The sequence below is a fragment of the Selaginella moellendorffii genome, unplaced genomic scaffold (assembly GCF_000143415.4).
Source record: "Selaginella moellendorffii unplaced genomic scaffold, v1.0 SELMOscaffold_76, whole genome shotgun sequence".
NCBI classification, from domain to species: domain Eukaryota; kingdom Viridiplantae; phylum Streptophyta; class Lycopodiopsida; order Selaginellales; family Selaginellaceae; genus Selaginella; species Selaginella moellendorffii.
In genome coordinates, this window is record NW_003314337.1 from 499313 (window position 1) to 514260 (window position 14948).

General features: G+C 40.7%; 1 protein-coding gene across 1 annotated transcript; it reads right to left on the reverse strand.

The window, feature by feature from the left end:
* Positions 1-260: 260 nt before the first annotated feature.
* On the reverse strand, positions 261-3683 carry LOC9641531 (ABC transporter D family member 2, chloroplastic). Its single transcript, XM_024660636.1, has 11 exons — positions 3491-3683; positions 3251-3437; positions 3135-3202; positions 2742-3068; positions 2525-2689; positions 2165-2393; positions 1897-2090; positions 1596-1848; positions 1281-1537; positions 1008-1221; positions 261-918 (listed from the first exon to the last, which is right to left on the reverse strand). The coding sequence occupies exons 1-10, from the start codon at positions 3662-3664 to the stop codon at positions 1045-1047; spliced, it is 2031 nt and encodes a 676-aa protein (XP_024516404.1). The 5' UTR covers positions 3665-3683; the 3' UTR covers positions 261-918; positions 1008-1044.
* Positions 3684-14948: the final 11265 nt, after the last annotated feature.

Here is a 14948-nt window from a genome sequence, read left to right on the forward strand (position 1 = left end):
TATAAAAAAAGTATTAACAATGTATACGGCTATAAAAGCATAAAGGTTTGGATGTATTATTTTGTTTTTTTGTTTCCTAGCTCCTTGTATTGTACTTCACGCCCATGACCCAAGTTGCGCCTTTGTGGCCAGGAGAATATGCCAAAAACGAACGTTCCTACAGCGCACGGTATATCCACCTCGCTCTGTACAGTCCATATCCATCCACAAGCATAAAATGGAAAGCTACAAAGAATACTAGCTGGTTCCACCATGACTAGTTAACTTAAAACACTGCTAATTTCACAGGTTAAAACGCTAATCCCTACAACTTGTGATTAATAATCCAAATGGTCGGGAGTGACCACAGGCAGCTTTGCCCATCCTGTCTGTCCTTGGCGCGTCCATTTTCTTCCATCCATCGCTGGCCGCAACGAGAGCTTTTGTTTGCACGCGTGACCACCTCTCCAAAGAAATCTCTCCAAGAGAATCTCCTCTGAAAAGCAGCCCAAGATTTTTTTCTCCCTCCATTTCCTGTGGATGACTTTGTTTCTGCCTGCGCTGCTTGCTCTTGTTTTGGCTTTGCTTTTTGCCCGGCTTTTGCTTTGCTTGTCTCCTCCATAGCTATGGCTCTCCGCGATTTGCTTCCTGTTAAGCCTCGGCCTCTGGATTGAATCTAGCTGTGAGACTTTGAGAGGAGGAGCCGCGACCACTTTGCGCGCTTTGTTTATGCCTGTCTGTCCGGGCCTCTGCAAATTATTCCCATCCCTTCCTTCTCTCTTTCAACTAACTTTGCCTGTCAGCTTGATATTCAACGCGATTCGCTTGGCAGCCAGCAGCGGCAGAAGCAGTAGCCACACTGTCAATATGCCACTGGAAACTCTTGGCCTCTCTTTTTTTTCCTCCACTTCTTTAAAGAGGGTGTGTTGGTTGGTCGAGCTGCAAGTGCACACAGAGTGTTTATAAGCGAAGAACACGTTCGAGAGCGCAAGAAAAACTGGTGCGAAAACAAAAACAGCAGTGCTTACCCGTGAGGCGTGGCCTGCAGGAGTGCATAAATATCTCTCAGTTGGTGCCAAGAGTTTGTTGCTCGCATTGCTCCAGATTCTCGAGTGACCAAGAGTTGGCATCGTTTTTATTGTCGAGCCTGAGCAAGTGCGTGTGGAAGCGACGGAGCGTGCTTCTGTGCCCGACGCTAATCACGGATATCCCTGATGTTTTCAGCACTCCATATAAATGTGCCTGCGCAGCAATAACATCACCATCATCATCATCATCATCAAGAAAAACTCAGCACAGACCTCAGTTTCTTCGTCGAGAGCGCTGGTTGCTTCGTCCAGGAGAGCGAGCCTTGGTTTTGAAAGTAGCATACGGGCGAACGCAAGGCGCTGCTGCTCTCCCAGGGATAACACGCTGGACCAGTCGGCGAAGGAGTCCAAGCCATTGCAGCGAGTGAGGAGTTGTCCCAGCTTTACTTGGCGGAGAACTTCCGCTAGCTGATCATCAGCTGGCTCAGCGCTTCGGGGTTTTGGTCGTGTGGAGGATTGCGAAAGTAGGCCTACATGCACGAATGATGTTAAAGCTAGAACTTTGTGAAGAACAAAGGAGAAAACAACCATCATCAAGGTCCTCTTTCTCTTCCACGTTCCATGTTGGATATAGGAGCTGCTGTTTTAATGTTCCAAGGACCATGTATGGCTTCTGAGGAAGAAACAAGATATCCTCTATGGTGCGTTCCAGCAGGATGGAGCCATTGGACTTGGAGGAGTTTCCGGTGAAGTAGCGTTTGATTGACCCGCTTCCACATTTCCAGAGTCCAGCAATAGCTCTTAGAAGCGATGTTTTTCCACTCCCACTGGCACCCATCACCTATAAAATACGTTAAAATACAACACATCCAGCTTTGCTAATACGAACCAGAAGATTTTGTCCTTGAGAGATACTGAACGTGAGGTTTTCGATAAGAACCAATGTATACTGAGGGGTCTGGAGCGTTAACTCCTCCACTTCCAAAAGAAGAGGCTTTGCATCTTTGTCAACGTAGTCAAAGATTTTGATGCCTTTCAGATCCTCAGTTGCTACTTGTGCATCCAGTATATCGCTGAATTCACCTGTAAGAAACAATAAGAAACGACAACCATAAAATAGGAACAAACAAGCCGAAAGGAAATATATAGAAGCGTACCCAGACGATCAATAACAGCAGAAAACGAGCTCAGCGACTGAAACTGATATATGATCAAGGAAAAGTCGCCAAGGATGTGGTTGAACGCAGAAAAAGACTGATTGATAACCCCGAAATCAATCTTGCCAGTAAAATAGAGTGGAGCAACAACGGCTGCAGGTAAAACCTGGATCACATATCTGTAGCCGCTTTGGAAAAACTGAAGATTTCTCGAAGCTAAGAGCAGTTGCTGTAAAGCCACAAATGAAAAAACATTAGTTTTCAGAACACTTGAAAAAAAAATACCGCCTAGAGAGCAACAAAGAGCACGGGGGCAACACAGTGCACTCGCGATATTTACCACAAGAGAAAAGCTCGTACACTGTAGTTGTCAAAGGTTTGTCTGAAACGCTCCAGCAGCAGCTGGATCTCATTAGTTTCTCCTTGATAGAACGCAATAGACTCGGTATTTTCTCGCACGCGCACCAAGCCATATCTAAAATCAGCTTCTCTCTTTTCTTGCATAAAGTTAAGATCCACTAGACCCTGCATTTACCGGAGCTGAGCAAGATATAAAAAGATAAATAAGACAATCTACCTTTCCTAGCGCAACGCTTATCGCAGTGCCGCCAATGGAGTAAACTACAAGAACTCCAAAGAGCGGTGGATATATGCTGTAAAGAATACCGCTGAAGGATATAAGATCGATCGTAGCGTTGAAAAGAGCTAGGCTGAATCCCAAAGCGGTGGCTGTGAAGGAGTTTAAATCGTCGACCACGCGTTGATCCGGGTTATCCACAAGCGACTGAGACTGGATGTTGTAGAAAGCTCTATTCTCAAAATATCGTTCCAAGTAATACTTTGTCATCCATGCTCTCCAGCGAAGAGACAAAGTATCACGGCTATAGTCTCGGAAGACAAACACCTTCAATCAAAGGGTTGATGGTTTCAATCGTTGAAAAAAAAATAGAAGAAACCACCAAAAGCTTACCGGGATTCCAGCAATGAATGCTCCCAGATAGTATAGTAGCTGCCGAGTGAATTGCTCTTGATCCTTGCCTGAAAGAAGAAAAAAAGATACACATCAGAAAATAGTCTAAAACTTACTTGCGAGTGAGTTGTAGAAATCTCTCCCAAGGAAGTTAAATCCCACGCTTATTCCCGTCGTTGCGAGTGTGAGAGCGAAGACACCAACGAGGCGGATTCTTGCCTGTGATTTGTCATCCGAGCTCCAGTATGGCGCAGCGACCTTGGAAAATCTTCGAAAAAGAGTGCCAAGGTCTGACGGCGATCTCTGTCAGTGCAAGGCCATCGTTGCTTAGCTACGAGAAAATGTAACGGTAGTACCTTTCGCTCCGATGGAAGAAGAGGATCAACAATGCAAGGCTCGTCCTCATCGTTCTTGACGGCAACCATGGCAACGATGGAGGAAGATCTTCGTGCAGTCCTCGACTTCCACTTGTGGCGATCCATGGCGAGAGGACTGAATGCGGCGGCTGTCGCCATAGCCAGGAGCGCCATAGCCTGAGCACAAGACACATATAAGTGATATCCCTAGCTCTCAAGTTAGTTTAATTGAATTTTTTTTAAAGCTGAGCGGTTTTCAATTTTACTTCCAATTAGTGTTATTTTAGAAAGCAAAACGTTAAAGGTTTTAAAGAAACACATTTATTAATTACAAAATCAGATGAAGTATATCATTAATCAGAGAAAATGCAGTAAATTTTGACAATATTTAAATAAAAAATAAAAAATCATGAAACTCTATAAAAATTAATATTAATGAATAATAACAATTTGATTATATGAGTGCATGAAAAATTGAATACAATATTTAATTAGCCCAAAAACCATAGTTTATATACAAAAGTGAGTGGTACAAATTCAAACAAATCCAATAGCTACTAAAATCCCACAACACTAATAATAGTGTATAATATTATAATTGTATATTTGGATTTTATATTGTCCCCTCCTCTCAAAAGGATAGAAGGTAATTAAGGTTCTTTAGTTGATAGGCTAGAATTTGGAATAATATTAAGAGGAGGCATAAGTAGATCTGTAAACAAATTAACACTAGCTTATCCACCACTAACCAGTTGTAACTGATTAAAATTTCCATTTTATTTTAGTCATTTAATCATGTTTTTAACCACTTGGGGGAATCTTACACACAACTTTCATAAATCTTCTTCTAAACTTAAGGTGCTTATTAGTCTTTTATATATTCTCCCAACTATATTGGCTTTGCACTTGGTCAAAATGTTTTATAAGTCTAATTCCACTTCATACCACCGATGTACCAACTTTATATGCTATTCACATTATCTTATTAACAATCCAATACCATTTGCACCACAGTCTATCTTTCTAAACTAGGCCATCTGTCTATGAGTGGTCCTACATCTTAGCATTCCTAAAATACCCCAAGACATAAAGAATACCATTCCCCAATATCCCTTATTTAATCTCTACTAAATCCTTCTTTGTCCATGGTTGACACCACAATTGTTTTAAGGCTTAAAGATTTATCTATTAAGTCTTACTAACCTTTAAGACTTTCTTACCATGAGATCATAATCTTAGTCATTAAGCAAAAGGACCATTCTTTTTCCTTTCCACGGTCCAGGATTTTGGGATGACATTTTAAAACATTGTAGCCCAATGTAACTCTCATAAGTACTCCCCCCACCATCCACCACTAAGGTGCCTCAACCATATAGCTAGAATGAGGTTCTAATGAGCCATACAAGGTATCTAAGTAAATAATGCCATCTATATTTAAATTGGGAGCATCTACCATTTAATCTCCTAGGGGAGTTAGAGTCGACTTTTGAACACTTCACTAAGTCACCTCACTTATTTGTCCATGTTTACTCGAACTTTGGACTCTTTAATATTTATATCATCACCTAATATGTGAGTATAGTTTTCCTTGATCACACTAACTTTCTGTAGCCAAACTATGTTATACTAAAATCCTCCCCTTACTATCCCACAAGGACTTACCAAACCTTAAGGGTTTAAGAGATGATCACTTTGGGCTTTCACTCTTGGACTTGAATTTAGACTTGGTCTCGGTCTTGGTCTTAGTCTTGCTCAGACTCGATCTCAAACTTGATTTTGGACTTTACAAACTTTATCTCAGACTCTATCTTAGGTTCCTTCTTAAACCTAATTTCAAACTCCATCTCAAACCCAATCTTGGACTTCATCTTAGGCTTTATCTTGGATCTAGTTTTGGACTCCATCTCAGATTTAATCTCAGATTCCATCTTAAACTTGGTTTCTATATTTTCATGTGTCATGACACTTGTCTCATGTCAATCATTCTTTTATCCCTTACTTGAGACTTGCTTCATACTCATTCTTTAAGCACTTTTTTGGGAGTTTTACACCCACTTTCGACTTTCCAAATCAAAATTTTTAGTCCAAATGTGTTATGCTTGTTTGACTTCTACCTTAGCCACTACCACCTAGATCACCTTCTTACCTTTGGTTACCTTGCCACTCCATCTCTTAGAGTTTTTGATTTTCATCAAATTAAAGCACTTAAAAATCCCATATATTGAAAACCTATTACCTTTTCCATAATTTGTAAACATCCACCATATAATGGTTTCTCACCTAACTTATTAGTTGAATACCTTTAATAATTTCCATTCTTGGACACTAGTTTTTTGTTCCTATTCAATAATTGCTACACCAAACAACTTAGGATTGCTACCTCTATCTTTGGGGTTATCTTTTTGTTTCATAACAATGGCTCTACTTTGCAAAGTCTAGGGGGTGTTCACTTCTAATAAGTTTCATTAGCATTTTCTGTTGCAAGCTTAATCTTGCAACCCTCCCATATGTCATTCTTTTGAGATTAGACTCATAATACTATTATATTGTTATAAATCATTTCACCTTATATGTCATTCTCACTTAGTCACTTACCATTACCAAAAGTTTAAATCACTATTTTGAATTAGAAACCTTGTTCTTTAACCCAATAAGGAGTTTGTCCTTACTTAAATCATATAGTGATCCCACATAAACATTTCAATAGATTTACCATATATTAAATTTGCCCAACCTTTAAGTTATTAACCACAACCCCAAGTATATCCTCCACACTTGGTGGTGCACCCAAGCCAACACTTCTAGCCAAAAGTCCATAACAATTAAAATTGGGTGTCTCTATTGTCTCATGCACTAGAGAATTCAAGTTATATGTGTTAAGCTTCTATACCCAACTCACTAACCATGAATTATGATTCTTGGGCATCCTCTATTTGGTGGTATACCTAAGCCAACCTCTTTACTAAAAGTCGATGACTATTTGTAGCGCGAATGTGACTTTGGGTATTGAAAATTACTTGTCGGTCAGTCCTTACGGACACTCTTTCCTTATTGCCATGACAACAGAAAGTCGGTATTGCTGGACCTGTTATCAGTTTCCCACTTGAGTTAGTTGAGAAACTGGTCAATGTCCATGCACTTAAATTGGATAAATATAAGGTAGGAACCTTATGTGTTTCTTGTTAAGCATACTCGACCTGGTTTGAGAAACTTGTGTCATTGGGCTAGTATCAAGAACCCCCACAATATTGAGTTGGTCCCTCAATATTTGCTAAATGATAACTTACTATATCTGCCAAACACCCTCGCTATCATGCCCTTTGTGTTAGTCTCATTTCAGTTTTAAATACTATTTATGGAAAGTGTTTAGATTTGCTCATTTGGCATATTTATAGAATGTAGAGATTGTTCTGAACACAATGTTGTTCATCATGTGTCCAAATTCGCAATCTAGGGGTATTTTATATTTAGTAAGTTTCAATTTTGTCCCAGAGACTAACTCTTGATACTAAGGGAGGTTTGGGGTTAAAAGCCCAAAGTGTGTGTTCCTCAAGGGGGAGGGGAGGGGAGGAGAGGGGGGGGGGCTATAGGGGGTCTAAATGTATAATAGGGATAGTGGATAGGTTGGGCATGACTGACAAACCTGAAGCATAGTTTAATTCTCACTTGTGTGCTTGTCCTTGTTCTCCATTTGGCTTGGGTCTAAGCCCAACTCCACACTATGCTAGTTAGTGGAGTACCTATATCTTCGTGTTAGGCCACCGGTATGCTAAAATAGTGCTAGACTCCATTTGGCTTCGTTTTGTGTACTGATTCTGGCATTGGGATGTTAGATGCTCTAGGACTGTTTCAAGTTGTTCCATGCTCCTATCCCTTTGCTCCTTGGGTTGTACACTCGGGAGTGGTTCCGTGCTCTAGTGCCATTGCTCCTTGGCTCCATACTTGGGACACTAAAGGGTTGACACTCAAACTCAACTTTTGTATATGCATTTATAGACAGCATTGTATGGGATGACTCTTCACACTAATACACCAAATTTATAAAGATGCTAATTAGCTTCTTTTTTCATACATGCATTACTAATTATAGTTTAGGAACCTAATTCCTTTAAGCTTTCAAGTCCTCTCACTTGATAAAGTAGTTAATCAACTTATGATTATGCATGGACTCCTCCATATTTGGCCTAATATGCCTCCCTTCTTGAAGTCAACACTTTTAATTAGGATCTATGTTCCTCTGACTTACTAATCTCACTTAACAAATCATCTAACCTGTGTAATATAATTCTATGCATAAGTGTGGAAGTCCTTAAATATTGATTTTTATTTAAAGCCATATCTTTGGACACACGGGAACTATTTTCCCAATCTTGATAGCCTCACCTCATAATAAACTTCAAGATCACACTTTTGTTATATTACTCCAATTTCATACATTCTTATAAACTATTTGTACTCACCTTTCTCAGTACCAACTTGTTTTTCTTCATTTCTTAGCTTTCTAAGACCTCTCCTTTCATAAGCTTCCTACTTGTCATTTAGTTTAACGTAGATAGTTCCACATTTTCAACTCTTTATGGCACAATTATTAGAAGTAGCAAAACTCCTGAGCACATATTTGGTTCCCCACCCCTAACTTATATAACCATTATAGATTATATCTCTTAATTTCTATAATTTAGTTCTATTTATTTACTATTTACTTGTGGTTTCATACATTCTCTTTATTATTTTCATCCATGCTAAAATAGTAGCTTTGCACTTTCTACCATCGCATTAATAAGTCTTTTTAGGGATGAATTTTATTCAATAACTTAAGAAGTGGTTTTCTCAATTTGGATATCCTTCATATATAATAAATGTAACGAATTTTGGTGACAATATCATACATATTTGCTATCATATTCTCCTTTAAAAAAATTATTATTGTTATAAACTATTCTTTTGTGATCATCTCTTTAATTTTTGGTTATAATTTAAATTTGAATGAATAAATTTTTTTATTGACTATCATTTAGATGAGTATCTTGGATGTATATCACCTTCCTCACACTGATGATCTTTTGGATCATATAGAGAAGAGTTGTTAATTCACTAAGTTAAATATTACTTTTGGGTAGTTCATGAAAACCCTTGTTAAAAAAACCTTAATAGAAATGGGATTGGCATATCCTAAATTGGAAGGTATAAGATTTGTGTGCCTTAACCAAATATTGATAAAGGTGTAGAAGCACTAGCAATAAATTGTAGGATATAATAACTATTGAACAATTAAGAAAAAGTTTATATAATTGGTTGAAATAGTGGGATTTAACTTCTTAAGACTTCTTGTCAATATAAGAAAGAGGTTAAATACATCCTTTAAGGGATAAAATGTTTATATTGTGATATAGTGAGTCAATGTTATAATAGGAAATATTTATTATTTAGGAAGTCTATCATTGAAAAAAATAAGCACATAAAAACATTAAATAAATGGTGTTTGGTATTATGAGGGCATTAGACAAGACCCAAAAGACTAAGTCTTTAAATAATAATGGATAAAAGGTGTTATCTAAAGTTCAAGGTTGAATAAAGTTAAGAAAAGGGGATGTCTATTTATACAAAGTGGATAAGGCCAAAAAAATCTTAGCATAAATAGCAAAAAGTATATAAAATCCCAAGAGTAACAAATGTTAATATTAGTGTGTAGGATTACAAGGTGGGGTTAAGAGATTTTTGAGTGAGAATTATTTAGTAATAGTTTTAAATAATAATTTATATTTTCATTGCTTATGAAATAATTATTTATGTTTTAAACCAAGCATGACAACAATAAATCTTTGCATTTATCTAAAGTAGTAAAGAAAAATATTTTAAAAAGAAAGCCTCATATTTCCTTTTAAATAGGATAATAAATTTTTAGTTAATGTATAAAATTTGTTTTAAAAAGTTTTTATCATTGATCAATCAGCTAATAAAAAAGGTTTTTTTTAAATTTAAAAAATAATAGTTATTTCAAGAATAAACAGATTTATAAATATATGCAAGAAGGATTATAAAGACATATATATAACTAAAAAGGGTTTAAGAATTACAAAAACATAGACATAATATAAAAAAGATTAATGTATAAAAATAATTCCAAATATATAAATATAACCAAAAGAATGTGATACTTTTTTGATTAAAAATATAATATTTTCTTTATGGGCATCTAATACTTTTTTTTCTAATACTTTTTATTTTGATAGTATGAGTGTATGGAATATGGAAAGGAAATATAAAAAATATGCGTCTCTATTAGCCCAAAAACCCATTTATATATAAGAGCGAGTGGTTTGGATTGAAACCAATCTGACAGCTACTAAAATTCCATTATGCTAATATTAATATATGACATCATAACCATATACTTGGACCTCACATCATCCCCTCCTCTCGAAATAATGGAAGACCATCACAGGACTCTTGTAGATGGGCCGGGATCTAGAGGAATATCAGGAGGAGGAATTAGTGGATCTATAAGTGGTACTAGGTCTTCTTGATCCTTTGTATAAAGTGTTTCAACTGTTACACATGCGCAATTTCTGGAGGATTAGTCTGCTAGGCATCATGCCGAACCTCATAAACTTGTGGTCTAACATGCCACAACACTTAATATGGTCCTTTCCACTAAACAAGGAGCCCATTAAATAAACCATGTACCATAAGATGAGGAAAACGGATTAATACCAAGTTATCCACTTTATACTTTGCAAGTGGATGATGATGGGAGTTGTAATGTTGTTGTTGTCCCACTTTTATGTGGCCTAGATGTTTGGCAGATTATACTCGGACAAGTTGGAGAATGCTCTTAACCACACCTTTAACCACTTGGAGGAGTCTCACTCACAACCTCCATAGGTTTTATTCCGAACTTGGGGTTTTGCTAGCCCCAAGAATGATATCTGTGCCACTCAACTGTTGCACTTGGTCCAAGTGTTCCACGTGTCTGGTCCCATGACCGACACCCAAAGGTACCATTGACAAATTGGCCTGTTGCGCTAAGGCCATGCCCATTCACCTTTGCCATACTGGTGGTACAATACCACTTGCATCACAATCCCATCTCTCCAAAACTGGGCCATCCGTCCATGAGTGGTCATCCCAGATCCACTCCTTAGCATCCTTAGGATGCCCACAGACATGGGGAATAGCCTTCCCCAATATCCCTTTATCAATTTCTATTAAGTCCCTTTTTTGTCAATGGCTATATTTGCTAACACTACCACTAAATCAAGGCTTGCAGGCCCAGCCACTAAGTTCTATTGTCCTCTGGGACTTCCTCACCATGTGACCGTATTCTTAGTCACTACACTAGAGGATTTCTCCTTCTTCTTTCCCCCGTTTAGGACTTTGGGACAACATTTTGGAACACTGTGGCCCTATGCGAGCCCCGTGGGTACTCTCCCCACCTTCTGCCTTTAGGTGCTCTAGCCGTGGGCTTAGAGCGAGGTTCCATTGAGCCACACCAGGTATCCAAGTAGGTAGTGCCACCCACACTTGGACTGAGAGCATCGACCATTCGATCTCCTGGGGGAACTAGAGCCAGCTCTTGAACACTTCACTAAGCTACCCTGCTTGTCGGTCCGTATTCACTCTAGCTTTGGACTTCCCAGTGGTTATCCCATCACCCAACACATGGGTGCAACCTTCTTGGGCCAAACTAGCCTTTCCTGGCCAAACTGGCTCCACTGGAGTCCTCCCCCTACTATACTTTTCGAACTCTCCCCAGGGTCTGGGAGACAAATGCTTTGGGCTTTCACCCTCTCAGACTCGAACTCAAACTCGGACACGGACTCGGACTCGGACTCAGACTTAGACTTGGACTTGGACTTGGACTCGGACTCGAACTCGGCCTTGGGCTCGGTCTCGGCCTCAGCCTCGGTCTTGATCTTGGTCCCTGTCTCAGTCGCGGTACCAGTCTTGGTTCCGGTCTCAGTCTTAGTCCCGGTCTTGGTCTTGGTCTCGACTTTGGACTCCATCTCGGGTCCTTCTCAGGCTCCATCTCAGGTCCATCTTGGACTCCATCTCGGGCCCATCTCGGGTTCATCTCGGACTCCATTTCGGGTCCATCTTGGACTCCATCTCGGTCCATGTCAGACTCCATCTCGGGTCCATCTCGGACTCCATGTTAGACTCCATCTGGGGTCCATCTCGGACTCCATCTTGATCCCCATCTTGGACTCCATCTTGAACTCCATCTCAGGTCTATCTCGGACTCCATCTTGGGTCCCTTTTCTAAAGACTCTCTTATGGCTAGCTTCATGCTTGTTCCTTGAGTACTCCGTTAGGAGTTCTACTCCCACTCTCAACCTTTCAAGTTGGAGCTTTTAGTCCAAACATATTACACTCGTTTGGCTTTTGCTTCAGCCACTACCACGTGGCACCCTTTTGACTCCACTTTGGGGCTTAGGGATTTGTGTCTCACAACTCCACCACCTATAGACGAAGTTTGATGTCCTCATCGAACTATAAACCATTTTATAAGGCAACACCAACATGTATTACCCTTTCCATCCTTGGCACCCAACCAATATTCATCAATGGTTTTACACCAAAAGCTCACCATGATTTCTCCATCCTCTAAGGAGCATAGCCTCTCTAACATAAAGACTCGATCGATTGCATATAGTGGTTCTTTCCCTTTTAGTGGTTTAGTTCTTGCTAAACCCGTTAGAGGCACCTCCTCTATCTCAATTCCACTACTCACTCTCAAGTAGTTTCAGTTCTCATTGATATAAACTTGCACTCTGGAACTTTTAATTTTGACTTCTTAGAGTCAATTTCCTAAGTGTCTCCAACACTTTACATTGCACATATTGTACAACTCTACTTCCCCATCCTTGGAAGTTCTCTACTTGAGGGCACCGTCATCCTCTTTTCTATTTTGTGCCACCTTTGGCACTAAGTTCTAATCATCATAATTCGTGCTAGAGCTATCCATGGCCCTAACATTTGGCTACTTTGCCGCTTTTGCCCTTGGAGCTTTCACCTTTGCCAACTTGGAGCATTTGGGGATCCATCCTTGGAAGCATCCTTCCTTTCCCACAATCCGTTATCATCCAACATATTAGTGTTCCATGGCTAACTTTACTATTTGGATTCCTTCCAATAAATTTTATGGCCCACACTTGGCCACTAGTCTTTTGCTTTTATCCTTTGATTGTTGCACTAAGCAACATAGCATCAATACCTCCATTTTCAAGGTATTTTTTTGGTTCCATGGCAAAGGCTCTATTTTGCTAAGTCCAGAGAGTGCTCACCCCTAGAAGGTCTCTTTAGTATTTTTCTGTTGTGGGCTCTATCCATGACCTAATTTAGTGACCCTCCTATGGGTCTTTTATAGAGATTATTTTCTTCGGACTCATTATACTATTGCATTGACACAGCTGATTTCCTTATATGCCCTTCCCACTTGCTCACCTTGACCAAGCCACACCATCATCAATAGTTCAAATCAACACTTTGAACTAGGAACCTTATTCCTTAAACCAACCAAGTGTGAGACACAAATCCCTAAGCCCCGAAGTGGAGCCAAAAGGGTGCCACGTGGTAGTGGCCGAACCGAAAGCCAAATGAGCGTAACACGTTTGGACTAAAAAGGCTCTGACTTGAAAGGTCGAGAGCGGGAGTGGAACTCCCAACGGAGTGCTCAAGGAGCGAGCATGAAATGAGCAATAAAAGAGTCTCTAGAAAGGGACCGGAGATGGAGTGAGAGATGGAGTCTGAGATGGACCTGAGATGGAGTCCGAGATAGACCCAAGATGGACCCGAGATGGAGTCCGAGATGGAGTCCGAGATGGAGTCCGAGATGGACCTGAGATGGAATCCGAGATAGAGTTCCAGAAGGACCCGAGACGGAGTCTGAGATTGGGACCGAGACCGAGACCAGAACCGAGACCAAGACCGAGATCGGGACCGAGACCGAGACCGAGGCCTAGGCCAAGACCGAGCCCAAGCCCGAGTCCGAGTTCAAGTCCAAGTTCGAGTCCGAGTCCGTCTCCGAATCTGAGTTGAAGTCTGAGAGGGTGAAAGCCCAAAGCATTTGTCTCTCAGACCCTTGGGGGTTTGGTGAGCTCCAAAAGTATAGTAGGGGGAGGACTCCAGTGGAGCCAGCTTGGCCAGGAAAGGCTAGTTTGGCCCAGGAAGGCTGTATCCAAGTGTTGGGTGATGGGATAACCACTGGGAAGTCCAAGGTTAGAGTGAATATGGACCGACAAGCGGGGTAGCTTGGTGAGATGTTCAAGAGCCAGCTCTAGTTCCCCCAGGAGATCGAATGGTCGATGCTCCCAATCCAAGTGTGAGTGGCACTAACTACTTGGATATCTAGTGTGGCTTAATTGAACCTCGCTCTAAACCCATGGCTAGAGCACCAAAAGGCGGAAGGTGGGGAGAGTAACCATGAGGCTCGCGTAGGGCCACGATGTTCCAAAATGCTGTCTTAAAGTCCCAGATTGTGGAAAGGAAGAGCAGTGATCCTCTGGTGTAGTGACCAATGATACGGTCATGTGGTGAGGAAGTCCCAGAGGATAGTGGGACTTAGTGGTCAGGCCTATGGGCCTTGATCTAGTGGCAGTGTTGGTGAACATGGCCATGGATAGAAAAGGATCTTGGTGGGGACTGTTAAAGGGATATTGGGGAAGGTTATTCCCCATGTCTATGGGCATCTTAAGGATGTTAATGAGTGGACCCAGGATGGTCACTTATGGACAGATGGCCCAGTCTTTGAGACACAGGACCACAATGCAGGTGGTGTTGGATCACCGGTGTGACCAAGTTAAATGGCCATGGCCTTAGTGTAATGGGCTAGTATATTGGTGGTACCTTGGGGTGTCAGTCATGGGATCGAACACGTGGAGCACTTGGATCAAGTGTAATAGCTGAGTGGCATAGATGCCATTCTTGGGGCTAGCAAGTCCCTAAGTCCAAAATAGCTTGGGTATAGCTCAAAATGAGCTCACACCCACTACTAAGGTTGCGAGGAATCTCACTACTGTGATCCTGGCTACACAAAAACAGGTACATCCGATTCGTTTTCTGCGCTTTTCTTCAACCCCAACCTGTAGGAACTATTCTCGGCCAGATTGCCAAACCCTAGTGCCACGGTGACACAAGGGGCTTGTATTGACTTTGCCCAAGTAGTGCTTTTGCATCGACTGTTCCAATATCTAATCATCCCCTCAGAAAAAAGACGGGATGACAGCGACTAGACTAGACGGCGAGATCCATGAGGCAACGGACAAAGATCAGGTTGAGCATGTTCCTTAGCTCTAGTCCTTGGAAGTCACTTCTGATGTGCGGCTCGGACATGTACTTGAGTACATTGGCTCGCGAGCATCAATCGTGCAAATCTCAGTTCATTCTTGAATCCTAGCTTTGTACTTTCACAAAAGAATGAGAGATAGAGCTAGCGGAGATTGCATTACTAATCCTC

What these genes read in the sequence shown, in the direction of transcription:
- LOC9641531 (XM_024660636.1), bottom strand. Translation starts at nt 3,664, where the DNA reads ATGGCGCTCCTGGCTATGGCGACAGCCGCCGCATTCAGTCCTCTCGCC. An exon ending in TGCTGTTATTGATCGTCTGG is followed by an intron (nt 2,091 to 2,164) that starts GTACGCTTCTAT and finishes TGTTTCTTACAG; the next exon opens with GTGAATTCAGCGATATACTG. An exon ending in GAAAGAGGACCTTGATGATG is followed by an intron (nt 1,538 to 1,595) that starts GTTGTTTTCTCC and finishes TCGTGCATGTAG; the next exon opens with GCCTACTTTCGCAATCCTCC.